Source organism: Trichosurus vulpecula, chromosome 3, assembly GCF_011100635.1.
Source record: "Trichosurus vulpecula isolate mTriVul1 chromosome 3, mTriVul1.pri, whole genome shotgun sequence".
Taxonomy (NCBI): Eukaryota; Metazoa; Chordata; class Mammalia; order Diprotodontia; family Phalangeridae; genus Trichosurus; species Trichosurus vulpecula.
In genome coordinates, this window is record NC_050575.1 from 205,207,026 (window position 1) to 205,234,304 (window position 27,279).

The 27,279-nt window shown below is 37.1% G+C and overlaps 1 protein-coding gene and 1 pseudogene across 1 annotated transcript in view; one reads left to right on the top strand and one right to left on the bottom strand.

Moving 5' to 3' along the window:
* NUDCD3 (NudC domain containing 3) overlaps window positions 1-27,279 on the bottom strand; it is a 132,822-nt gene that overhangs the window by 39,561 nt on the left and 65,982 nt on the right. Inside the window, exon 3 of the mRNA XM_036751758.1 lies at window positions 4,418-4,550. Within this exon, the coding sequence (XP_036607653.1) occupies window positions 4,418-4,550 (133 nt within the window). The remainder of the gene's footprint in view (window positions 1-4,417; window positions 4,551-27,279) is intronic.
* LOC118843956 lies at window positions 25,198-25,682 on the top strand (annotated as a pseudogene).

A 27,279-nucleotide genomic window follows, 5' to 3' on the forward strand; every position in this document is an offset into this window, starting at 1 on the left:
GGAAAGAAAGAATTTCAGGCATGGGGGACATGGAGTCAGGAGATGGAGTGTCATGATCAAGGAACAGTAGGAAGACCCCTATGGCTAGAGTATGTGGATGGAAGCAAAGAATGGAGAAGTCTGCCAATAGGAGTTAGTCAAAATTGTTAAAATGGTATAATGGTGCTAATGGACAGAAGTAATTTCTCAAAGAGCAAGGGATCAAACAATTTAGTTTTACAAAAGCTACATTTTAATGAAATCTGTTAATTTTCATAATGAATCAAAATGTGAAAAAGATAAGAACCTGCCTTAGTGTATTTATTTATATGTGACCTCCATTGTAGATGTCTCTCTAATGGAAACTTCATTGCTGACATTTACCACAAGATGTCAAATTTTTCTTCTGAACAATTTCTAAAACATGAAAAAATATCTTGTGTGTGTGTGTGTGCGCACACACGCGTGTCTGAGAGAGAGAGAGAGCACAGTCACACATGTGTGTGCTTGCTTAGCACAAATGGCAGCTGCACTAAATAGCAGATTCAGTGGCAAGATCTCAATACAGGTCATCTCATCTACAAGGTTCACTATCCTTTCCTTTAATATGATGGGTCACTGACCTTATAAGACTGCTACGTGACAGCAAAATTTTAGAGAGAACCACACCCTACGACATATATCAACCTATGACATACTGTCTTGGTGACTCCAAATTACATTGCCAAGAAGTCTGAATGGAGAGCAGGGAACACCAAATCAGGCAAATGAGGCTATCTTCAGCTAGTGTTTAAAAAAGTGAGGATATTCAAGATGAAATCAGTGTACTAGCAGAGCACTGACACACCACATTATCACATGGAAGGCTTTGGCAAAGTTTTAAGCAAGTGTCATAATAAGGCCAAACGTTTTCTACCTAGGAGATACTCAAATGCTTGTCAACTGACTGGTTGTCCTAGTTTGTTTCAAAAGTGGCATTAACAACCTTTTAGCTACACTAAAAGTTGATAATATATAGCACATGGCAATGATGAGGAAACAAAACAGAAACTTGATAAATATAACAAAGCGGACTTTGTTACTTTCCCAATTGGAAATTCACCAAAATAAAAACTAAAGAGGAGACTGGAAGTATCCGAAATTTTAACTGTGAAATTTTTAAATACTCATTTTGAAAGGGGGCTATTTGTTAAGATTCATCAGCACAACTATCAAAAGTTGTGAATCTGAAATATGAACACTTTTTTATTCATCCTCATGACACAATGAGATACAAACATATTCTGTTCCCTAACTATTCTAGAGAAAGGGAAATAAATCAATAAGAAGAGGGATGAAGAAAAGTGATCATGATAATTCAGGGGCAAAAATGAAGCTAGGGGACTCAAGTGTTTTAAATTTTATTCTAAGGATCCATCCAGAAAAAGCTTCTCATGCTTCCCCATCATTCTCCTAGAACACACTCCCCATAACCTAGATAGGACAAAATTTTTTTTTATCAACTAGGTTGCTACAATTATTTCTCAGAAGTGTCTGTCACATGATCTATTTGAAATTAACTATGGCTGACGGGTAACTGTTAACTTCAGAGAAGAGCTGAGAATAAGTCAATCCAGATAGAAAGTAATAACTCAAGAAGAAAAAAAAAATACAAGTTGGAAAAATCCAAGACATGACAAACTTCCTCAGAAGTCTTAAGTTTGACATGAAATCCTTTAAGATGATTAAAAAATTGAGACGGGGACTCAAAGATCATCTGTAGTAGCAAAAGCAAAACAAAACAAAAATTGGACATGAAGTCAGAAGACCAGGGATTAAGACATGTCTTGACTAGCTAAGGGCTATGCACAATTCAAGTGAACAAACATTAAGGACCTACAATGTGCAAAACACTTCACTTCTCTAATGCCTCTACATCCTCATTTTAATGAGCTCACTTATTTGAGCTACCTTGCACATTCTTTGGAGAAGCAAATGAGATATTATCAGGTTATATAAATTACTTTTGTAAACTACCACTATACAAATGTCAGCTATTATTAGCATAACAGAACAAAGAATACAAAGTAGAGAAGAGAAAAAAATCAAACTGTTCAAAAGATGAGGTGGGACATAAAACTTTTCACCTTTAAGGCATCGATATAAATGAAATTGGAGTTTTCTATTCAATAAAAATTTATTAAACACCTACCATATTCGAAGCTCTAAGGAAACAAAGGAAATAGTAGCTGCCTTCTAGGAGCTTATATTCTATTGAAATATCAAATAAAGTAATTGCTTATGTGGAAGATATCATGATAGGATCAGTTTAATTCATAGCATTAGAAGGAGCCATAAAAAAAGCTATTCTTAGATGAAAAGCCAAGCTGTAACTCCTTAGAAAAGGTAACAATGGATATGAATGTAGGATTTTGAAATCTATGCAAAGCCAGCAAAATAGCAATAGAGATGATTCCTGGGGTAAAGAAGGGTGGGGGAGGAAAAACCAACATGGGATAGACAACTGCCCTAGAAGCCAGAATTGTGTGAACAATGTTTCAAATCATAATATATATTGGAAAAGATCTTTTCAACATGTGAGAGATGGGTTAAAGGTAGGGAAAGTTAGGTTTCCACAGAAGAGTTGAGTTCCACAGAATAATTAATTGTCAGCTTGAACAAAGAGGGAGTAAAAATTAACCAGGATAAGAGTCCTCAACCAATCCAAATCAACTTTGTGGTTTTGGTGGATGCCTCAGGCCCAGAATGTAGGAGAACTGGTCTAAACTGGACAGATAACAGTCAGGGTTGAAGAGAAAACTGGGTCAAATGGCTACCATGCATGCTTAATTGGTTTAATTGGAGTTTTCCGCCATTTTTGAACATGGGACATATGTTGACGAGGGGGGAACATGCCAAGGAGTTGCATGTTGGGGTCATATAGGGAAGATTGTGACCTAGAAGGGAGCGGACCAATCCGTTCTCTGAAGGGAGGTACTGGCTGATGGTGCATCAATCTATGTCAGTCTAATAGAATAAAGTTGGTCTCACTCCTGTACACTCCACTCCCCCTTCCTAAAGAAAGGTGGAGTCCGCTCCTGGGAAGGAATGTTTACCAATTCCTTTGCATTCCTTGAAAATAATAAATTGCCTTTGATACCTGAATTTCAGTGTCAAGAATATTTCTAACAAACAGTAAACTTATGAATAAGAGGAAAAAGAAGGTATAAGTTGATCTCAATCTTAAAACTTGTTTATGATACCTAAAAAGGATACTCACCCAAATTAATGAAAAAGACTGTTAAGCAAAGCCATGTGCTTGACACTTGATTTTTCCAGGGACCTTCTCAGTCTAGTAGACAATGTCTGAATAAATCATTATTCTTTGGTATGATATAGTTTGTTTTATGGATTATATTTATCAAATGGTTCACGTCTTAGGGTTTGATGCAAGCAAAATAATATCTTCTGTAAACAGGAGCATGTGGAAGACCTCGCCATTCACTGGGAATCCCTATTCAACCTGGACTCTGTGCTGGATCTCCTCCTTCACAGTGGCAAATACTTTTGGTGACCATATGTACAAAGAACTGACAAGAAATGTAGATAGTGGAAGAGTCAAAGATTATTTCAAGATTAAAAGCATGCAAGACTGAAGGAAGGTGCTATCACTGGAAAGATATAGGTAAGTTGGGACAGGAGTAGGATTGAGGGGACAGGGAAAAGAATGAGTTCTGCTTTATATATTTTTCAGTTTATGGTGCCAGTGAGACATCCAGATGGTACTATATACAGAATGCATGTGAAAAGGTGAGTGAATCAGGAAACAGGTCAGGAATTAAAGAGAGAACCAAGTTTTTCTTTGAAGGGATAAAAATGCATGTAAATGCCAAGTATAGTTTAATTACTACATTTATAATATACATGTGGTATGTTGACAATATCTGAAGAGAGAGACAAACATATTAATTTAAACAGTGTTCTTTCTAGGAAAGACAAAAATGATTTCAAGGAAGTATTACCAATCAGCAAGAATATATGTTGCCCAAAAGCTGTAAAATGTTACAAGTAATAGCAAGGAAACATAGTGAAAGAGATAAAATATATTCTTGGGTAGGGAAAAAAAAACCTAAGTGGAAAAATAAAGTAATGGATCATTAAAGCTGCCTACTTACTTCTAAAACAATTTCACCCCAGGATGTTTACCAGTAACTGTCTCTTTCCATAGTAGATCATCACTGGATCACATCTTCATTAGGTGAATATAAAAGATGTACTCTGTCTCACATCATGCTCAGCAAGCCTAACATCTGCAAAACTTAAAGTGCTGCCTTGGATTAAGCAAAGGTTATCTATCACCCTTGAAGTAACAAGTTGTCACCTGTGCTAGAATTATGGGCACTCAGGGGCTGGCAAATATAAGATCCATCTGTTACTCAGAAACTCTAACGCTTATTACCTGCTTCCCTTTAAGGACATGCTTGGGCACTGGCACCTTAACCTCCAGGTCACTGTAGTCCTGAGACCAGGTGTAGTTCTCACGTACAGCACCATTGTAACTGTCGGGGTTTTTCTGGAACTGCTCCTGTCTCCTGGAGAAGAACAAAAAACTTGAAATACAACTTATCCACACAGATAGGATAGGAAAATGAGGATCAAGTTTGACTGCCCACCATTTCTAAAAAGTCAGAAAAAAAAGATTCAAAAGATGTTTTAAAACTCAGAAGAGAATGATCAAGTCAGATTTAATTTATGATTAGAAACTTGCTCTTTGTGGCTAGTTTCTTTTCTGATAATCTATCACTCGTCTCCAAGAACAACACAGAGATGGAGGGAAATGTCTGAGGGAATAAACATGAATATAGTACCCCCTTGTTTTACAATATAAGCAGCAACCATAGTCAAAAGTACTGCTTAACCCTCTTAAGTCCCCATGAAGACTTAAGAATGGAGCCTGCTTAATTAAGCAAAATGCCCCTACTAATAAAATGTCTACTATTTATTTTCTTATAAAATGCTCAGCTCAATAAGAGGAGGAAAGTCAGGGCCTGTGTTAGAAAAAACTTTGCAGCTACTGCCAAATTTTAAATCTCTACCAAACCTCTAAGAACCTCTATTTCTTCTTAGCAATTATATCAGTGACAGTCTGATATCAAAGAGCTCATTATAATGATGATGATATGGAAAATATGCTTACAAAGAAAGCTCAAAGTTAACTCAATTTGAGGTGGGAGTGGAATAATGCACAGAAGACTATTTTTAAACTGTATAGGAAATCTGAAAACTAAAACCAAGTATCAGTATAAAAGCCCAGTAAGGAGCCAAACAGGCAATATTTATTTAAATGTTGGTTATAAAATTAGCTAAAAATTAGTATAATGCTATCCTAAACACTATAAAGAAATAAACATAATTCCAGCACCATGGGTTTATGGTCTAAATTAGACACAAAGGCAGGATGGTTATGAAGAAGAAAACATTAATGGATACCCAAGATTACAACACAGCAAAGATAACTCTCCAGGTTCAGTGGCCCTGACACTCTCATTGGACTTCTTGGGTACACAAGCAAGGTGATATGTGAACAGCTGTTTACTGAACAAATACACAACTATATTCTCCCATAGCATCCACTATCAGGACCTTAACTTCTGCCAGGCAGATAATCACCAGATGGATCCTTCACTATGCTTGCATATTAGGCCTCAGTGGAAAGAAGTAGTACCATAGACAAGTCCTCTTGAGCCAGTGCCTTTGAAAATGGAAAAAATCCTTGAAAAGAATGTTTTTGGAAAAATTTTTAAAAAGGTTGAAAGTAATTATTATCTACTTGCCAAATGAATTCCAGCTCTAAGGGTCACCGTGTGAAAATACGAGAATGAAAAAAAAAAAAAAGAATGAAATTGATTACCAGAAAGTTTCTGGAGTGCAAAGAAAAAGAGTTCACAGAACGGAGGAAGAGAAAAATAGGTTAAGAACAATCCAATGCTTTGAAGGTCAGAAGAAATACATATTTAATATAGAAAGCTGGGAAAAACCAATGGAAAGACAGAAGATCAAGGAGTCCAAGAAGTCTTAGTATAATGGTAGTAGGCAAGGAGGATTAGGTAAAATAGAAATAACTATCTTAGCTTTTCCTAAACACTTGTTTCAAATCTGTGATAAATTTAGTTCTCTTTTGAACATTTATATGTTTTTTCTTTTTGTGGCAGTTTAACCTTCTCAAAGCTCTTCCCCATACAACTGATGAATGAAAGAAAAATTTTCATGTGCTAAGCATTCAAGATACAAACAGAAAAAGAAGATAGTCCTTGTTCACACTCTAACTGGAGTTCAGTTGCAGGTTTAGTAGAAAGGCAGGAAAGATCCTAAGTTGGCAAGGCCCAATAGTCCTTAAGATGCACTGGGATGTTTGTCTCACAGGAGTGGTCTACCACGAGTGGGAAAGAGGAATGGTCCTAAAAGTCACAGCAAAAAGGGGATGCTGGGGTCCCTCATATCCGGGATGGGGTAGGGGAAAGGAGGTTGATCCTGCCTATATAGATAAGCTGGCAGGAAGATTGAGGTTGGGCTTTTTTGTGAGAAAAGGGTGAGGGCAGTACCACTGGCCTGCTCAGGCTGGAATCTTCTGCCCCACCCCCCACCCCCATCCAGGCTAGTGGGAAGGGGAAAGTGCAGACTCTCAACAATATTATGAGAAAGCTGGGGCAAGAATTATTATTTAAAATCAAATGAAAATGTGTTTAAAGACACTTTGCAACCTTAAAGCCCTATGCAAATGCCAGTTGGGGGGTGGGTATAATTAAAGAAAACTTTTTTTAAAAAGAAATCTTATTTATAAATTATTTCATTTAAAAAAAACCACACATTCAACTACATACATAGTGGAACTAGATCATCTTAAAAGTATTCCTCTCTTGGAGGAATTTAATATTCAATGCAAGCAATTGAATATAAAATAAAAATTTGGGTAATGCTACTATCCGTTTTCAGGTTCTCTGTGGGAAAAGAGAGCAAGGAGGCTTGCTTCCAGGACACCAGCAGTAATGATTTCTAAAAGAGGCATTTGGATAAATAATAGGGTGTTGGTAAGGGATAGGAAAGGTTACTGACTACTGCTCCTCATTACCCTCTATGGATCTGACTAGTTGGCCTTCCTAGGGATCTCAATGGGCACGTAATAGCTATGTGAATACGTTCCTTTTTATGAGAGGCACTGTGGTAATGTGGATAGAGTGCTGGTTTGGAGTCAGAAAAAGCATCCAATTCTACAGATTCCTCCTCCAGTGCTCTTTTCATTGTAACACACTATCTCCAAACCTTCTAAACTTCTTATTTCGGGTTTAGGAACTGACGTATTACAATCTTTTTTGAAAAGAATGGGACAAAAGGGGACATGGTACTGAGGAAGTTGTAGAAAGGCTGAAAATGGATGTGGAAATACAGTAGTCTGAAGGAAAAGGAATAGGATAGGAGAAAGGGGACCTGGAAAAACCATTTTAAACATACAGTAAATGTAGTCATGTTTATTTTTAAGTTAAATAATATCAACCTGCCCTTTTTTATTTGGGGTGGGGGAAGCAACCACAGAACACTAGGAAGTATCATTTTGGTTCCTACATGGCTGGGGAAGTGATGATTCATTGATTACGAAATAAAAATTACACTAGGTAACAACTCTAAGATCCTCCATTGCTCTAGATGCCTGTTCTCCTTAGGAGGACTCTGCTGCAAGAGAATCAATGATAAAACCGCATAATCAGTAGCAAGTTGCAAGATTCTTTTTTAAACCCTCCAAATCCACATTCTCTTTAAATAAAGTTGATTATTTAAAGAATACACAAAGTAAAAATAAACCTCCTTAATTTATTTTTTTGGCTCCTGTCATTTGCAGGTGGTTTTGAAACCAACCACTTTCGCCATTCACTTTAAAGCTACAATCTGTTATGAGAATTTCAGCCACCATTCCAGATGTTAGTCCATGAAAATAAAAAAGCAGTGAAAGATCTCCTGCAAGGTTGCTAATGGGGGGTTAGCATGGGTGGGGAAGAGGAGAAAGGAAGTTAAGAGTTAGGAAAGAGAAGCTTTACCATGAAGGGTGAGAATGAAAATGAGTCAGTAGCCTGTAGTGAGATTGAGTAGATTTTAATTCTCATTACCTCAACAGAGGTAACAGGGTCTTAAACATATTCAGATTTGAAGAACCCACACCACCTATCTCTTTGGACATCCATGGTCCCTTTGTCTCCATGGTGACAAGAGTGCTACAAACATATATAGATGCCCATCCCCACCCTCTACCCTGTCTTGCAGACAGTAGCACTAGACCTCTAAGTAGCAGGGAATGTTCAATTCCAAAATCACCTGAAGATAATGGGAGCCAAAAAGTCAGGGGAAAATCATTACATAGTAGAGGGGAAGCTATGACAAAAAATGGTCATATTCAGTGCCTTCTCTGCAAATACATATAATAAATTCAGAAGGACGAAAGTAGAGCACAGAAATAGACACTACTAACAACTCACAGGGGTGGAGCCAAGATGGCGGCTGGAAAGCAGGGACTTGCGTGAGCTCCCCACCATGTCCCTCCAAAAACCTAAAAAAAATGGCTCTGAACAAATTCTAGAACTGCAGAACCCACGAAACAGCAGAGGGAAGCAGGGACCCAGCCCAGGACAGCCTAGATGGTCACTAGATGAGGTCTATCACGCACGGAGTGGAAGGGAGCAGAGCTCAGCGTGGGAGGCAGCAGGACCAGCCAGACCAGGAGCCGGGCAGAACAGGCCCTAGCACCCTGAATCAGTGAGCTGTGGCAGTTACCAGACTTCTCAACCCACAAACACCAAAGACAACAGAGAAAGTTAGTGGGAAAAACAGCAGGGGACAGAATTCACTGTTCAGCCACCGCCCAGGTGCAGCAGGGGAGGTGCAGCTATAGAACTACAGCTGCAGTTACTTCCAGCCCCAGGCCCAAGTGGTGGGAGGAATTAAGTGGCGGATCACAGCAGGAGTGCAGAGCCTGCTGAAGATTTGCGTCAGGTCCGGGTTGGTGGTTCTTGAGGAAGGAGGAGTGCTGGGGTGGCAGAGCTGGCTGTATAGAAATAGCTCTAAAATCAATGGCACATCCCCTCAAGCTTGGAACAAAGTACTCTTTGCTCTACAAGCAGTCATACCCTGACGAAAAACTCAAGTGTCAAGTAAGTTGGCTGGGAACATGGTCAGGCAGCAAAAACGCACCCAGATTCAGTCTCGGACTTTGGAATCTTTCTTTGGTGACAAAGAAGACCAAAACATACACCCAGAAGAAGTCAACAAAGTCAAAGAGCCTACAACAAAAGCCTCCAAGAAAAACATGAACTGGTCTCAGGCCATGGAAGAGCTCAAAAAGGATTGGGAAAAGTAAGTTAGAGAAGTAGAGGAAAAATTGGGAAGAGAAATGAGAATGATGCAAGAAAAACAAGTCAATGACTTGCTAAAGGAAACCCAAAAAAATACTGAAAAATACACTGAAGAAAACAACACCTTAAAAAACAGACTAACTCAAATGGCAAAAGAGCTCCAAAAAGCCAATGAGGAGAAGAATGCCTTGAAAGGCAGAATTAGCCAAATGGAAAAGGAGGTCCAAAAGACTACTGAAGAAAATACTACTTTAAAAATTAGATTGGAGCAAGTGGAAGCTAGTGACTTTATGAGAAATCAGGATATTATAAAACAGAACCAAAGGAATGAAAAAATGGAAGACAATGTGAAATATCTCCTTGGAAAAACCACTGACCTGGAAAATAGATCCAGGAGAGATAATTTTAAAATTATTGGACTACCTGAAAGCCATGATCAAAAAAAGAGCCTAGATACCATCTTTCAAGAAATTATCAAGGAGAACTGCCCTGATATTCTAGAGCCACAGGGCAAAATAGAAATTGAAAGAATCCATCAATCGCCTCCTCAAATAGATCCCAAAAAGAAATCTCCCAGGAATATTGTTGCAAAATTCCAGAGCTCCCAGATCAAGGAGAAAATACTGCAAGCAGCCAGAAAGAAACAATTTGAGTATTGTGGAAACCCAATCAGAATAACCCAAGATCTGGCAGCTTCTACATTAAGAGATCAAAGGGCTTGGAATGCGATATTCCGAAGGTCAATGGAGCTAGGATTAAAACCTAGAATCACCTACCCAGCAAAACTGAGTATCATGTTCCAAGGCAAAATATGGATTTTCAATAAAATAGAGGACTTTCAGACTTTCTCAGTGAAAAAACCAGAACTGAATAGAAAGTTTGACTTTCAAACACAAGAATCAAGAGAAGCATGAAAAGGTAATCAAGAAACGGAAATTGCAAGGGACTTACTAAAGTTGAACTGTTTTGTTTACATTCCTACATGGAAAGATGATGTGTAGGATTCATGAGACCTCAGTATTAGGGTAGTTGAAGGGAATATGCATATATGTGTGTGTGTATATATATATATATGTATGTATATGTATATGTTTATGTATATATATAAGTGAATGTGTATGTATGTATATATCTATGTGTATATGTATGTATGTGTAGGTATGGGTGTATATATATACATATGTGTGTGTGTTTATAAATATATATATATGTATATATATATACATATATATATATATGTAAAAGAGAGAGAGCAGACACAGGATGAGTTGAAGATGAAGGGAAGATATCTAAAAGAAATAAAATGAAATTAAGGGATGAGAAAGCAACATACTGAGAGAGGGAGATAGGGAGAGATAGAATGGGGTGGATTATCTCGCATAAAGGTGGCAAGAGGAGGCAGTTCTGTGGGAGGAGGGGAGAGGGCAGGTGAGGGGGGAATGAGTGAACCTTGCTCTCATCAGATTTGGCCTGAGGGGGAATACCATACATACTCAGTTGGGTATCTTACCCCACAGGAAAGAAGAGGGAGGAAGATAAAAAAAAAAAAATGGGGGGGGGGGGATGATGGAGGGGAGGGCAAAAAAAAATGAGATTGGAGCAAGTGGGAGCTAGTGACTTGATGAGAAATCAAGATATTATAAAACAGAACCAAAGGAATGAAAAACTGGAAGACAATGTCAAATATCTCACTGGAAAAACCACTGAGCTAGAAAATAGATCCAGGAGGGATAACTTAAAAATTATTGGACTACCTGAAAGCCATGATCAAAAAAAGAACCTAGATATCATCTTTCAAGAAATTATCAAGGAGAACTGCCCTGATATTCTAGAGCCAGAGGGTAAAATAGAAATTGAAAGAATCCACGGATCATCTCCTCAAAAAGATCCCAAAAAGAAAACTCCTAGGAACATTGTCGCCAAATTCCAGAGCTCCCAGGTCAAGGAGAAAATACTGCAAGCAGCCAGAAAGAAACAATTTGAATATTGTGGAAAAAACAAACAATCAGGATAACACAGGATCTGGCAGCTTCCACATTAAGGGAGCGAAGGGCTTGGAATACAATATTCCAGGTCAATGGAACTAGGATTAAAACCAAGAATCACCTACCCAGCAAAACTGAGTATCATGCTCCAGGGCAAAATATGGACTTTCAATAAAACAGAGGACTTTCAAGCTTTCTCAGTGAAAAGACCAGAGCTGAATAGAAAATTTGACTTTCAAACACAAGAATCAAAAGAAGCATGAAAAGGTAAACACGAAAGAGAAATCATAAGAGACCTACTAAAGTTGAACTGTTTTGTTTATATTCCTACATGGAAAGATGATGTGTATGATTCATGAGACCTCAATATCATGGTAGATGAAAGGAATATGCATATATATAATATGTGTGTGTGTATACATATATATATATGTGTGTGTGTGTCTATGTATGTATATATGTAGGTGTGTATATACACACACACACACACACACATACATACACACACACACACAGAGGGCACAGGGTGACTTGAATATGAAGGGATGATACCTAAAAAAACAAAATCAATTTAAGGGATGAGACAGGAATATACTGAGAGAGGGAGAAAGGGAGAGATAGAATGGGGTAAATTATCTCGCATAAAAGTGGCAAGAAAAAGCAGTTCTGTAGGAAGGGAAGAGGGGGCAGGTAAGGTGGAATGAGTGAACCTTGCTCTCACTGGATTTGATCTGAGGAGGGAATAACATACACACTCAATTGGGTATCTTACCCCACAGGAAAGGAGGAGGAAGAAGATAAAAAAGGGGGGACAATAGAAGGGAGGGCAGATGGGGGTGGAGGTAATCAAAAACAAACACTTTCGAAAAGGGACAGGGTCAGGGAAGAAAATTCAATAAAGGGGGATAGGTTAGGAAGGAGCAAAACATAGTTAATCTTTCACAACATGAGTATTGTGGAAGGGTTTTGCATAATGATACACATGTGGCCTATGTTGAATTGCTTGCCTTCTTAGGGAGGGTGGGTGGGGAGGGAAGAGGGGAGAGAATTTGGAACTTAAAGTTGTAAAAACAGACGTTCAAAAACAACAACAAAAAAGTTTTTGCATGCAACTAGGAAATAAGATACACAGGCAATGGGGCACAGAAATGTATCTTGCCCTACAAGAGAAGAAGGGAAAGGGGGATGGGAGGGGAGTGGGGTGACAGATGGGAGGGCTGACTGGGGAAGGGGGCAACCAGAATATACACCATCTTGGAGTGGGGGGAGGGTAGAAATGGGGAAAAATTTGTAATTCAAATTTTTGTGAAAATCAATGCTGAAAACTAAATATATTAAATAAATTTAAAAAAAAACAGAAAAAAAAAAGAAAACTGAGAACAAATAAATTAAATACTTAAAAAAATAAAAAAAAACTCACACATCTTCTGTCATAATTGGTCAGGTATCCAAACACCTCACTTAGTCTGATGATCTTGAGAAATATCTGGGATTACATTTCATCAATGGCTCAGGCTCACCATGGCATCACTATACAAAACTATGAGCTAAATGTTTTCTTTCATTCTTTCAAAATTTTTAAATTTAATTTATTTTCAATTTATGAGATAAAACAAGAATTTCCATAATATAGTATAAGAAAAAAATTGCATATGAAACTGAAAATCTATTATGTACAACTTGTTTTTCCTTTTAAATATATAATAAAGTTATTATGAAAATTTCTTTTTTTCCCATCCCTGACGTGTGTGTGTGTGTGTGTGTGTGTGTGTGTGTCTGTAAAATCATTCTTTACAACTATTTGTCAGTTCTTTTTCTGGATGCAGATAGAGCCTTCCTTCTTTGGGCCTTTGTAGTTAATCTGGGTATTTATAATAGTCAAACTGACTTATTCACTCAAACTTGTTCTTAAAACAATATCGCTCTTACTATACACAATGCTCTCCTGGTTCTGCTCATTTCACTCCTCATTATTTCATGCAAGAAAAATTTTATAGACAGTTTCTCAGATAAAGGTCTCATATCTCAAATATATGGAGAATTCTGTCAAATCTATAAGAATACAAGTCATTCCCCAATTGATAAATGGCCAAGGATATGAACAAGCAGTTTTCCTGTGAAGAAATCAAAATAATTTGTAGTCATATGAAAAAATGTTCTAAATTATTATTGATTAGAGAAATGCAAATTAAAAAAACTTTGAGACATCATTTTACACCTATCAGATTGGCTAAAATGATTGAAAAAAAAGCAACAAATGTTAGAGGGGGTGTGGAAAATTTGGGACACTAATTGTTGGTGGAATTGTAAACTGATCAAACCATTTTGTAGAGCAATTTGGATTATTAAAATGCCTATACTCAGCAATACCACTAACAGGTCTATTTCCAAAGATGATTAGGGAAAAAGGAAAAGAACCTATATACTCTAAAATGATTATAGCAGCTCTCTTTATGGTTGCAAGGAACTGAAAATTGCAGGAAGGCCCATCATCTGGGGAATAGCTAAACAAGTTGTGGTATATGATTGTGATGTAATACTACTATGCTATAAGAAATGATGAGCTCAATGACCTTAGAAAAACATGGAAAGATTTTCAATCCCTTTTTACGTGCTACAATAATATTATTCCATTCAAGACTCCTGGTAACAAGCCACTGAATATTTAAAAAAGCAAGGTTGTAAAGGTACAATCATATTAGTGACCCAGTAGTGACAGATTTTTGTTCACATGACTAAAAACCTAGCTGCTACCATCCTCCTTTTGGGGAAGGATAGATATACACACTCTTTTTGGCTCTCTATGGCAAAGGGGATCATTGTTACCTGACTACCAGGAGACAAGTAGTGATGATTCCAAAACAGAAGCATTTTGAAGAATACAGATTGATGGGATAGGAGGTGTATATCAGCTTCTATGGATATCACTACTTGGCCTTCCTAAGGATATTTAAGGGCATGTAAAAAGTCTTCTATGAGAAGTGTGACAAAGTAGATAGAGTGCTGGTCAGAAAGACCTGGGCTTAAATCCTGTCTCTAATACAAGTTATGTGACCATGGGTAAGTCCCTTAACTTCTCTCTGAATCTCTATTTATTCATCTGCAAAATGGGGATAACAATACCTGTGGTATTTATATGAAAGAGCTATCATGGGGTAAAAATGAGATAATGTAAAGCATTCTGCAAACCTTAAAGCCCTATAAATTTCCATTTTGGTGGTGTAATTATTTACATTTTTCAAGGGATAAAATGGGCATAGGGAGGTTAAGGCTATTCCCCAAATTAGTGAGAGAAGTAGGCACAGAACCCATCTTTCAAGATTCCTAGTCCAGTGCTCTTTTTCATAGTAACATATTTTCTCAGTACTTTATATACCTTTTATTTTAGGATCAACATCTTGCAACTTGTGCTGAACAACAGAATGGGATAAAAAATGGACATACTGTTGTGGCAGGTGCAAAACGCTAAAAACTATGATAGAAAGATGGTAATATAAAGAGAAAGGAAAAAGAGAAAAGAAATGGGCAAAACATTTTTAACATAACAATCAATGAAATCCTTTATTTAAAATGAACTGGTACCAACCTATTTTTTTAAATTGGAGGTGGAAGGTTGCTACATATATGTCAGCTAATAACTACTATTATTATCAGCCTTGGTGACTATATTTTAACTACAGAACATATTAAACACTGCTATCAGCTAAGTTATCAGAAGTGTACTATTCATATTATGGGTAACAGGAGACTTTCTTGGGCACATTTCTTTTAAAAATAGCAAAATCAAAGGTGAAAAGAATACTTTGATACTAAAAGGAATTTACTGCATCTCATCCGTATGAGTACTCCTTTACAGGTGCTCCAATGTAATGAGAAGAAAAAGAATAGTCTACTAGAAAAATTTATTACTTGTACCAGTGGGTTTTGAAGAGGAGATTTTATACGGAAAGGAGGAATCACAAATATTAATAGCTCACATTTACATAGTACTTTTAGGTTTACATACATTATCTTATGTGATCCTTACAATGACCCAGTGAAGTAGGTACTATTATTATCTCCTTTTTAGAGATGAAGATGAATGAGAAGAGGACTGGGGAGGAGCCAAAGGAGACAGTACCAGTACAAATGCCAGTGGGGGAAAGAGAGTATACCTACCTGCCCCAGCTATCTCTTCTGTGCTCCCTTAAATTCTTCTGTACATCAATCCCTCACCTCTAGCCAGGCACTCCCAAGATTCTCCCCTTCCTATTTTCTTAGCCTATCTCCATTTGTCTTCCTTCTCTCACCACAGAGCCCTCTCTAATCACTGCCATTAGTGAGACTACTAAACTAAGCACATTCCCAGTTAGATGATTAAAGACCATCTTATTAAGTAACCTGAGTCCAAATTTATCTTATATAAAATAACCAAATAAGGAAAGAAACTCTAAATCACAATATCAAACAAAAATAAAGTTATTTGATAAAACTAAAGTTTTGTATTTTTAAATAAGGAGACTAAATTAAATGACCTCTCAGGTCCCTTCTACTTCGTAAAAGCAGAGGCTACCAAAAGCTAACTACCAAGAATTCATAGAGACACGGGAAGACTTCTAGGAAAAGCGAAGAAAGTAGAGTTGAGAGAATATACACTGCAACAATGTTTTGGTTTTGTTTTTTTTTTAAAAGACAGCACTAAAAGGCTTTCAAAGAAACTAAGGTCAAAATATACCAAGACAATGTTGATAACAAACTATCAAACTTAAGCCTCACAACCTTCCTTTCTGTTCTAAGTTGTTAAACTATCACAATGGAAAGTAACATGTACTACAACTTACATCATCCTTTTAGGTCAGAATTTAACTGTTTCAGGAAAATATGCTGGGGCCGGGGGTGGGGAGGAGGATGGAATTTTTTTTAATAGTATTTTATTTTTTCCAACTATATGTAAAGACAATTTTAACATTCACTTTTACATAATTTTGAGTTCCAAATTTTTCTCTCTCCCTCCCCTCCCCTTTTCCTAAAACTGTTAACAATTTGATATGGGCTATATATGTACAATCATGTAAAACATATTTCCATGTCAGCCATGTTGTGAAAGAAGAAACAGACCAAAAGGAAAAAAAAACAAAAAAATAAAGCGAAAATATATGCTTCAACCTGCATTTAGAGTCCGGTTCTTTCTCTGGATGTGCATTGCTCTCCCCCCAAATCCCTCCAAACACCTGTAAAAAATGGCTCTGAACAAATTCTAGAGCTACAGAACCCACAAAATAGCAGAGGGAAGCAGGGATCCAGCCCAGGAGAGCCTGGGTGATTGCTGGGAAGGGTCTATTGCACAGTGCAGGGAGCTGAGCGCAGCCCAGCGTGGGGCGTCAGGACCAACCAGACCGGGAGCTGGCCGGAACAGGCTACAGGACCCTGAATCATTGAGCTGTGGCAGTTACCAAACTTCTCTACCCACAAACACTTAAGACAACGGAGCAGGCTAGTGGAAAAACTGCTGGAATGGAGTGAGAGGAGTGCACAGTTGGCCCCAGCCCCAGGGCAGCAGAGGTGATGCAGTGCTGCAGCTGTTTCCAGAGCTCCAGCTGTGGTTGCTTGGGAGAAGGAGAAAGGGAGAGACAGAATGGGGTAAATTATGTCACATAAAAGTGGCAAGAAAAAGCAGTTCTGTTGGAAGGGAAGAGGGGCAGGTGAGGGGGAATGACTGAATCTTGCTCTCATTGTATTTGACTTGAAGAGGGAATAACATACACACTCAATTGGGTATCTTACCCTACAGAGAGGAAGGACATAAAAAAGCAGGAATGACAGAAGGGAGGGGAGATGGGGGAGGAGGTAATCAAAAGCAAACACTTTTGAAAAGGAACAGGCTCAAGAGAGAAAATCAAATAAAGGGGGACAGGGTAGGATGTAGGGAAATATAGTTAGTCTTTTACAACATGACTGTTATGGAAGTGTTTTGCATAATGATACATATGTGGCCTATGCTGAACTTCTTGCCTTTTTAGGGAGGATGGGTAGGAAGGGAAGAGGGGAGAGAATTTGGAACTCAAAGTTTTAAAAGCAAATGCTCAAAAAAAAAAAGGTGGTTTTGCATGCAACTGGGAAATAAGATATACAGGCAATGGGGCATAGAAATCTATCTTGCCCTACAAGAAAGTAAGGGGAAAGGGGATGATTGGGGGGCGGGGGGGGAGTGGAGTGACGGAAGGGAGGGCTGACTGGGGAACAGGGCAACCAGAATATATGCCATCTTGGAGTGGGAGGGTAGGGGGGTAGAAGTGGGAAGAAAATTTGTAACCCAAAATCTTGTGGAAATCAATGCTGAAAACTAAAAAATATTAAATAATAAAATATATAAAAAAAAGAACTATGGAGTCTGAATGCAGATTGAAGCATACTATTTGCTCTCTTCTTTTGTTTTGTTTCTTCTTTCTTGTGGTTCCTTCCATTGGTTGTAATTCTTCTTTACAACATGACTAATGTGAAAATATGTTTAATAGGAATGTATATGTAGACCCCATATCAGATTGCACACTGTCTCGGGGAGAGGGGAAGAAATGGGGGGAAGAAATGGGGGGAAGAAAATTTAGAACTCAAAATCTTATGGAAGCGAATGTTGAAAACATATGGAGTGGTACTGAGTAAATTATCCGGGAAAAAAAAACAACTTAAAAGAATGCCTTAGTTACACCCACATCTAAGGCAACAGAAATTTCTCCTACTACTATTTCTATTCAAGGTGGCAAAGTGCCTAGGGGGCAACAAGAAATTCCACTAGGACAGCAAAGATGAGGAATGTAGAAAAGCATAGGTTCAAATTACTCCTGGTTTCGAGAATCACTTCTCCATTTTCAAGAATCTCACAGCTTTCAAACTCAGGGACAGGAAGACCATCCCCCTCCCATCACATAATTACTATACATCACACTCAAGTCATACAGAGGCATCCTGGAGTAGTGGAAAGTGCCTGTTCTGTCCCTCATCAACTCCCCAGAACTTATTTACTGTCAGAGAGGTATATCTGCTTGGGAAAGAGTTCCCACATGAGGAGTTCCAGCTACTATCTTAGCCATTTTAATTAATCCTAGTTGTCCACGTCTGTCCCCTTGTGGTCAAAGAATGCCCCAGATAACAAAATCACAACTATACTTAATCAAGATCTGTATTCATGAAGAAATAAATTCACCACTTTGGTAGGCCTTGGTTTCCTTAGTTATAAAATAGTCACTACACTTCTACAACTCTACAGATGTCAAACCTAGACCTACTACTCTGCATTTAGAGAGCTTTTATTTAGAACAATACTCTTTTCCTAAAAGGTTTTAAGCTAATCATCTGGCATGAAATTAATCCTCAACTGTTTAAGGCTTCTTATGTTCAAGGAATCTAGGTAACTCAAGGAAGCCAAAGAGGTGGCTGCATGTTTTATTGAAGACCTAATATAAAAGAAATAGCAGAGACATTTCAAGAACAAGTAATACGTGGTCCATGTCAGTTTCTTATAAATTTTGTTATGTCCAACCTTATATGATGCAGCAATTCCTCCCTCTCCCCCACTTTCTTTCTTTCCTACTTCTTCTGGATACATAGCTTATTGTTGAGCAAAAGTTTTTCATTTTTTTAAATAACCAAATCTGGTTTTTATCTTTTATTTCTTCTAAGCTAGTTTTATCCCCTCTCTACATGATACAACAATCCCTTGTCCTCCATAATTTTGGGGGGAGGCAAATGGGGTTAAGTGACTTGCCCAGGGTCATAACAGCTACTAAGTGTCTGAGGCCAAATCTGAACTCAGGTCCTCCTGACTGCAGGGCTGGTGCACTATCCACTGACACCTAGCCGCCCCTATAATTTTTAATGGTGGTATTGATTCATTTGAATTTTGGTCTTTTCACAGTTTATCTAATGGTTTAATTGATAAGGAGCCCTTAGCAACTATATTTAAAGAGACAAACATTAGGAACAAAAGAGTGACCATGAACACTTCATCTGGATCAACTAACAGAAAAGTTATCAGAAGCCTTTAGTTAAATAAAGCTTTAGGTTCATATTGAAAATATGTATAGTATGCGGGGGGGGGGGGGGCGGGGTGAGGGAGGAAGAGGAGAAAATGGATCTGGAGTCAGAGGGCCTAGGAGTTCAAAATACAGTTCTGCCAGTTACTGCTTTGTTTGTGACTTTAAACTAGGGCAAGTCACCTTTATGGAGTAGAGCTTTACAGAGCTCTTCAACTATAAAATCAAGTAGATGACCTATAAGGTTCCTACCAACTCTAAATTTATGATCCTAAGATTTTTTTAGAGGATAAACGTGTGTGTTTGTGTGTGTGTGTGTGTGTGTGTGTGTGTGTGTGTGTGTGTGTTGCTGATCAAGAAGTCTCCATTTAGTCAACTTTTTAAAAACTAAAATACACTCAAAAATCATCTTAATTTATGTTTTCCCAAATTAGGAAAATACTTTTAAGAAATTAGATAGTGATTTGCTTAATAGTTACCAAAGAGAGGTAATAGTTATGGTATAATGAATAAAGAACTAGCCATTGAGTCAGAAAGACCCAAGTACAACAAGTCCTGCCTCTGACACTACCATTATGGAGAAGTTATTTAACTCCTTGATGCCCTCAGAAACTTCCTATGACTACAGAAGTTATAGAAAATTACTGATTTACATCAGTGAAGGAATTTCCACAGCTAGAGATGACCACAATGGTGTAAGCACAGGTTCCCTTCCTCAAAGTTAACAAAAGTAATTTGATAAATAATTGACGATATTGATAACAGATTCCCACGTACGTTTGGAGATTTTTGACAAGCTATATTAGGACGATAATTACAACCCAAAGCCTCTTTCTAAGTAGACTCCTTTTAACTTCTCTAATGATAAAGTTCTTAGGAGTTAAATGTGCTATCTTTCTATTCAGGAATGTAAACAGTTTAACCTTATTTAAGTCTTTTATGAGTTCTCATTTATGTATACCTTTTTATGTTTCTCTTCAGTCTTGTGTTTGAATGTCAAATTTTCTATTCACTTCAAGTCTTTTCATCAAGAATATTTGAAATGCCTCTGTTTCATTAAATGTCCATTTTCTCTGCAGGATTATACTCAGTTTTGCTGGGTAGATTATACTTTGCTGTAGTCCTAGCTCCTCTACCTTCCAGAATGTCACATTCTAAACTCTCCACCTCTTTATAGTGATAGGTGCTACATCTTGGGTGACTCTGACTGTGGTTCCATAGAATCTGAATTGTTTCTTTTTGGCTACTTGCAGTATTCTCTTCTTGACCTGAAGGCTCTGGAATTTGGCTATAATATTCCTGTGAGTTTTCATTTTAGGATCTCTTTCAGGAGATGACTGGTAGACTCTTTCAATTTCTATTTTGTTCTCTGGTTCTAAAATATCTGGGCAGTTTTTTCTTATAATTTTTTTTTGAAATATGTTGTCTAGGCTCTTTTTAAATCATGGCTTTCAGATACTGTAATAATTCTTAAATTATCTCTCCATGATTTGTTCTCCTGATTAGTTATTCCTCTGATGAGATATTTCATATTTTCTTTTTTTTCCTATTCTTTTGATTTTGTATTATTGTTTCTTGTTGCCTAATGGAGTCATTAGCTCCCCGTTGACTAATTCCAAATTTTAAGGAGTTATTTTCTTTAGCGAGATTTTGTACCTCTTTTATCATTTGGCCAATTCTGATTTTTAAGGAATTGTTTTCTTTAGTATTTTTCTTTTGTTTTGCATTTGACTAATTTTTTTAAAGCATTATTTTCTTCAGTACTTTTTGTGCCTCTTTTACCAAGCTGTTAATTCAGTTTTTAAAAATTTCCATTCTCATTTCTTTTCTCAGTTTTTCCTCTATTGCTCTTATTGGACTTTAGAAATCATTTATTTGCTCTTTTCTTTTTTTAAAGAAAAGTTTTTGCTTTGGTATATAACAGCCTTTTTGATGCTTAGTAAAATTTTGTTTTGTGTGTCTTTGTTTTGTAAACATATTTCTTGTAAGAAACAGATTAGAGGGTTTTGTTTTCTTATTCAATCTGTCATTCTTTTCAGTTTTATTGGATTGCTTAATCCATTCACATTTAAAATTATGAGTTATGTTTATATTTTCCTGCATTCATCACTAACAATGTGTTTTAAAAAAATATAATGCAGCCAAAAATTAGCAGGAAAACAGGAAATTAGCAGAAAATTTTACAGCAAGTTTCTTTGATAAAGGCCTCATTTCTCACATATATATATAGAACTAAGCCAAATTTATAAAAATAAGAGCTATTCCCCAGTTGATAAATAGTCAAAGTATAAATAGGCAGTTTTCAGAAAAAGAAATCAAAGCTATCAATTGTCACAAGAAAAACTGTTCTAAATCACTAATGATTAGAAAAATGCAAATTATAACAACTCTGAGATACCACCTCACACCTATCAGATTGGCTAACATGAGAGAAAAGAAAAATGACACGCTGGAGAGGATGAGGGAAAACTGGGATATTAACTGTTGGCCGAATTGTGAATTGGTCTAATCATTCTAAAGATCAATATGGTACAATGCCCAAAGGGCTAGAAAACTCTGAATACCTTTGACCAAGCAGTACCAGGTCTGTACAGTGCCAGAGACAGGTCTGTATCCCAAGGGGATCAAAGAAAAAGCAAAAGGACCTATTTGGACAAAAATGTTTACAGCAGCATTTTTTTGTGGTGACAAAGAATTAGAAATTGAGGAGATGCCCATCAACTGGGGAATAGCTGAATAAGTTTTGGTATATGATTGTGATGAAATACTACTATGCTATAAAAAATGAGCAGGATGGTTTCAGAAAAACCTGGGAAGACTTATATGAACTCCTGCAAAGTGAAGTGAGCAGAAATAGGAAAACACTGTACATAGTAACGGCAACATTACAAGGATGAACAACTTGGTTACTCTGATTAAGACAATGATCTAAGACAATTCCAAAGGACCCATGATTAAAAATGATATCCAACTCCAGAGAGAGAACTGGTAAAATCTGAATGCAGATCGAAACATACTTTTTAAAATCTTATTTATTTTTGTTTTGTTTTCCAACATGACTTATATGGAAGTATTTTGTATCACTTCACATGTATAACTGATATTAAATTGTTTACCTTCTCAAGGAGGAAGAGAAAGGTCTTCTAAGTTAAAATTTTAAAAAATAATATTTAAAAAGTTTTTACATGTAACTGGGAAATATTTAATGGAATAAATAAAATAACATTTTTTAAAATTAACAGTCTTTTTATGTAATAATAAAAACACAAAAAGTAAAAATAGAAAAGTAAATCGCCTTCCAAATAACTACAAAATACAAAAAAATTTGGGAATCAACCTACCAAAGCATACAAAAGACTTTTATAGATTCAATTACAAAGTGTTCACTTAAAGAAATAAAGAATAACCTAAATAGCTAGATGAATATTCAACGCTCATGGCTTGGCCATGCCAACACAAAATACAATGAAAATACTACCCAAAAAATGACAATACAACAATACCACCAAAATTAATTTATACTCTTAATGCTATACTAATAATTTACCAAAGAGATACTTTATATAACTTGATAAAATAATAACAACAAAATTCATTTTGAAAAACAAAAGATCCAAAATATCAAGGGAAATGAGAAGTAGGGATGAAGGAGGAATAGCACCTCTAGATTTCAAACTATATATAAAGCAGTCGTCATCAAAACCACCTGATGTTGGTTAAAAAATACATTAATGGAACAAACTAGATAAGGGAGAATCAAAAACAACAAAACTCAATAATCCAGTGTTTGATAAAGTGGGAAACATAAATTACCTAGGAAAAAGTTCATCTGATAAAAACTGCTAGGAAAATAGTTTGGTAGAAATCAGGTTTATACAAACACCTTATACAATATTCTACAATACATTCTAAATTGACATGTAACCTTAATATTAAAGATTATACTATTAAAAAAATCAGAAGAGTAACACACATCATATACTTCTTACAGTTCTGGGTAGGAGTCGTATTCTTAACCAAACAAGAAAGAGGCAATAACAAAAAAACTAGATACTTGATTACATGAAACTCAAAAGCTTCTGTAAAGACAAAATGACTGTACTTGAGATAAGAAGGGAAATGGTCAAGAGTAATTCATGAGACCTCAGTATTAGGGTAGCTGAAGGGAATACACATACATACATACACACACACAGACAGAGGGCACAGGGTGAGTTGAATATGAAGGGATGATATCTAAAAAAATAAAATCAAATTAAGGGATGAGAGAAATATATTGACAGAGGGAGAAAGGGAGAGATAGAATGGGGTAAATTATGTCACATAAAAGTGGCAAGAAAAAGCAGTTTGTTGAAAAGGAAGAGGGGGCAGGTGAGGTGGAATGAGTGAATCTTGTTCTCATTGGATTTGACTTGAGGAGGGAATAACATACACACTCAATTGGGTATCTTACCCCACAGGAAAGGAGGAAGGAGATAAAAAAGGGGGATGACAGAAGAGAGGGCAGATAGGGGGAGGAGGTAATCAAAAGCAAACACTTTCAAAAAGGAACGGGGTCAAGGGAGAAAACTGAATAAAGGGGGACAGGATAGGAGGGAGCATAATATAGTTAAGTCTTTCACAACATGAGTATCGTGGAAAGGTTTCATTTAATGATACGCATGTGGCCTATGTTGAATTGCTTGCCTTCTTAGGGAGGATGGGTGGGGAGGGAAGAGGGGAGAGAATTTGGACCTCAAAGTTTTAAAAGCAAATGTTCAAAAAAAAAAAAAAAAGAGGTGGTTTTGCATGCAGCTGGGAAATAAGATATACAGGCAATGGGGCATAGAAATCTATCTTGCCCTACAAGAAAGTAAGGGAAAAGAGGATGGGGGCGAGTGGGGTGACAGAAGGGAGGGCTGACTGGGGAATGGGGCAATCAGAATATATGCCATCTTGGAGTGGGGGGAGAGTAGAAATGGGGAGAAAATTTGTAATTCAAACTTGTGAAAAATTAATGCTGAAAAATAAAAATATTAAATAAATGATTTAGGAATAAAGGCTGATACTATAAGCAACTTGGGAGAGCATGGAATAGTTTACCTATAAGATCTATGGGAAAGGGGAGAATTCATGACCCAACAAGAGATAGAGAGCATTACAAAATGCAAAATGGATAATTTTGATTATCTTAAACTGAAAAGTTTTTGTATAAACAAAGTCAATGCAACAAAGATTAGGAGGGAAGCAGAAAATTGGGAGAAAATCTTTACAACCAATGTCTCTGATAAAGGCCTCGTATCTAAAATATACGGGGAACTAAGCCAAATTTATAGGAATAAAAGCCATTCCCCCATTGAGAAATGGTCAAAGGATATGAATATGCAGTTTTCAGAGGAAGAAATTAAAGGTATCTATAGGCATATGAAAAAATGCTCGAAATCACTACTGATTAGAGAAATGCAAATCAAAACAATTCTTAGGTACCACATCTCTCCTGTCAGATTGGCTAAGTGACAAAACAGGAAAATGATAAATGCTAGAGAGGATGAGGGAAAATTGGAACATTGATTAATACATTGTTGGTGGAGGTGTGAACAGATCCAGTGATCTTGGAGAGCAATTCGGAACTATGCCCAAAGGGCTATAAAAATGTGCATACCTGACTCTCTCCCCCAGCTTCTCTCCTGGACAGCCTGGCCCCCTGTCGCCTCCCTCCCCGCCCACCTCCCACTTGCTCTTACTGTTCCCCTTAGGCTCCTGGGAGGAAGATGCTCCTCACTGTAGCAGAGCCTAAACTCTCGGCTATCCCTCCTCCCTGCCCCTGCTGGCCCAGGGACCAGACTGCGCTCCAGATCGTTGGCTTTGTAAAGATGGCCTCAGGAGTGCAAGTAGCTGATGAAGTATGCCGCATTTTCTATATGAAAGTTCGGAAATGTTCTACACCAGAAGAAATCAAGAAAAGAAAGAAGGCAGTTATCTTTTGTCTCAATGCTGACAAAAAATTCATCATTGTCGAAGAAGGCAAAGAGATCTTAGTGGGAGATGTTGGTGTGACCATTACTGATCCTTTCAAGCATTTTGTGGGAATGCTTCCTGAAAAGGATTGTCGCTATGCTTTATATGATGCAAGCTTTGAAACAAAGGAATCAAGAAAAGAAGAGTTGATGTTTTTCCTGTGGGCACCATAATTAGCACTTCTCAAAAGTAAAATGATCTATGCAATCAAAAAGAAATTTCCAGGCATTAAAAACGAATGTCAAGCAAATGGACCAGAAGATCTCAACTGGGCTTGTATTGCTGAGAATCTAGGAGGGTCCTTAACTGTAGCTTTTGAAGGATGTCCTGTGTAGATAGATCATTCAGTGCCACAAGGTTGAAAAGCTTCCATGTTTAATGTATCTTCTTGCTAAATATGTAAAACAAATATACTTAGGCCAGGGTTTCACTGAGGAGGAGCTGTCTTGTTCTAGATTAAACTAGATATTATGTAAACCTGTATAAAATAATCCTAAATAAATCTAAAGTCTAAAGTTTCATTGGTTGTAAATTAAATTTTTGCTGTCTGACAGTCTATTTGGCAAGTTTGCTTTAAGATTATTGTTTTAAGCTCAGAGTTTTTAATTATACAATTAAGACAAAAGAAAAAAAAAGTGGCCATAAGGTTAGAATGGAGAACTAACAGGCACTTTTGTAACTTCTATTAGTTACTGTCTCTCCTTTGATTACTGTATTATTCATAATCTGATGGCAATTCAAGCCCATTTTAAAAAAAAACAACCTTCTTTGAGCTAAATAGAAACTGGCTTTAAAGGTTTGAATGAATAGAAAGCATTTCTCCTGAAAAATTCTAAGACCAATACTAATCCACTAAATACAGTAGTAAGTCAAGTCAGGCTGTCTTCACTTTAACAGTTAATGTGTGATAAAGACTGCCTTAAATTTGTGTACACAAGTAGTAAAAGCTAATCTTTTAAAGCAGTATTTAAAGCACATAGAACACAGGAAGCAACTCCTCAAACCTATGGTAAAGCTCTTCTATTCACTGGCTGTGAGACTTTGTTCTGACGAAATAATCTCTCATTCTGGAAATCACAGTGCATTCTGGAGTAATTGTGGAATACCTTTATGTTACACCAAATTATGACACAAAACAAATTCCAACTCTACAGTAACTTGGTTTGTCAATGAAGACGCCAGAACGTTGTGCTGACAAGCCAGGGGGCCTGTGAGATCTTGACTCATGTATGCTTCAGAACTATCCTGCTTCTAGTACTGTAAGCTATGGAAGATCATTAAGCAGATGTTTACTTTGGGACATGGGGAGACTTCTTAATTTCCTATGGAGATATGTTGATTGTATGTGAAATGGGTAACAGGTATGAAACATAATATTCACTTTAATCATCTACTTTATGAAAGCTTTCAGTGATTGTCTTAACACCATGGGCATAACACTTTTGAACAGTGTATAGATGCACGAACAAATCTAGAGATAGCAGATTGGCTTTATTTAATAAAGGAAGCATTTAAAAAAAAATGTGCATACCCTTTGACCCAGCAATACCACCCCTAGGGCTGTATCCCAAAGAGACCAAACAAGTGGGAAAGGGAGTATGTACAAAAATATTTATAGTAGCTCTTTTTGTGGTAGCTAAGAACTGGAAATCAAGGGGATGCCCATCAACTGGAAAATGGCTGAACAAGTTGTGGTATATGAATGTAATGGAATACTACTGTGCTATAAGAAATGGGGAAGATACAGACTTCACTGTAATCTGGAAAAACCTACATGATATGATGCTTAGTGAGAGGAGCAGAACCAGGAGAACACTGTACACATCCACAGACATACTGACTCTGTGATAACTAACTTCCATAGACTTGGCTCTCCTCAGCAATACAAGGCTCAAAGACAGCTCCAAAGGACTCATGATGGAGAGAGCTAGC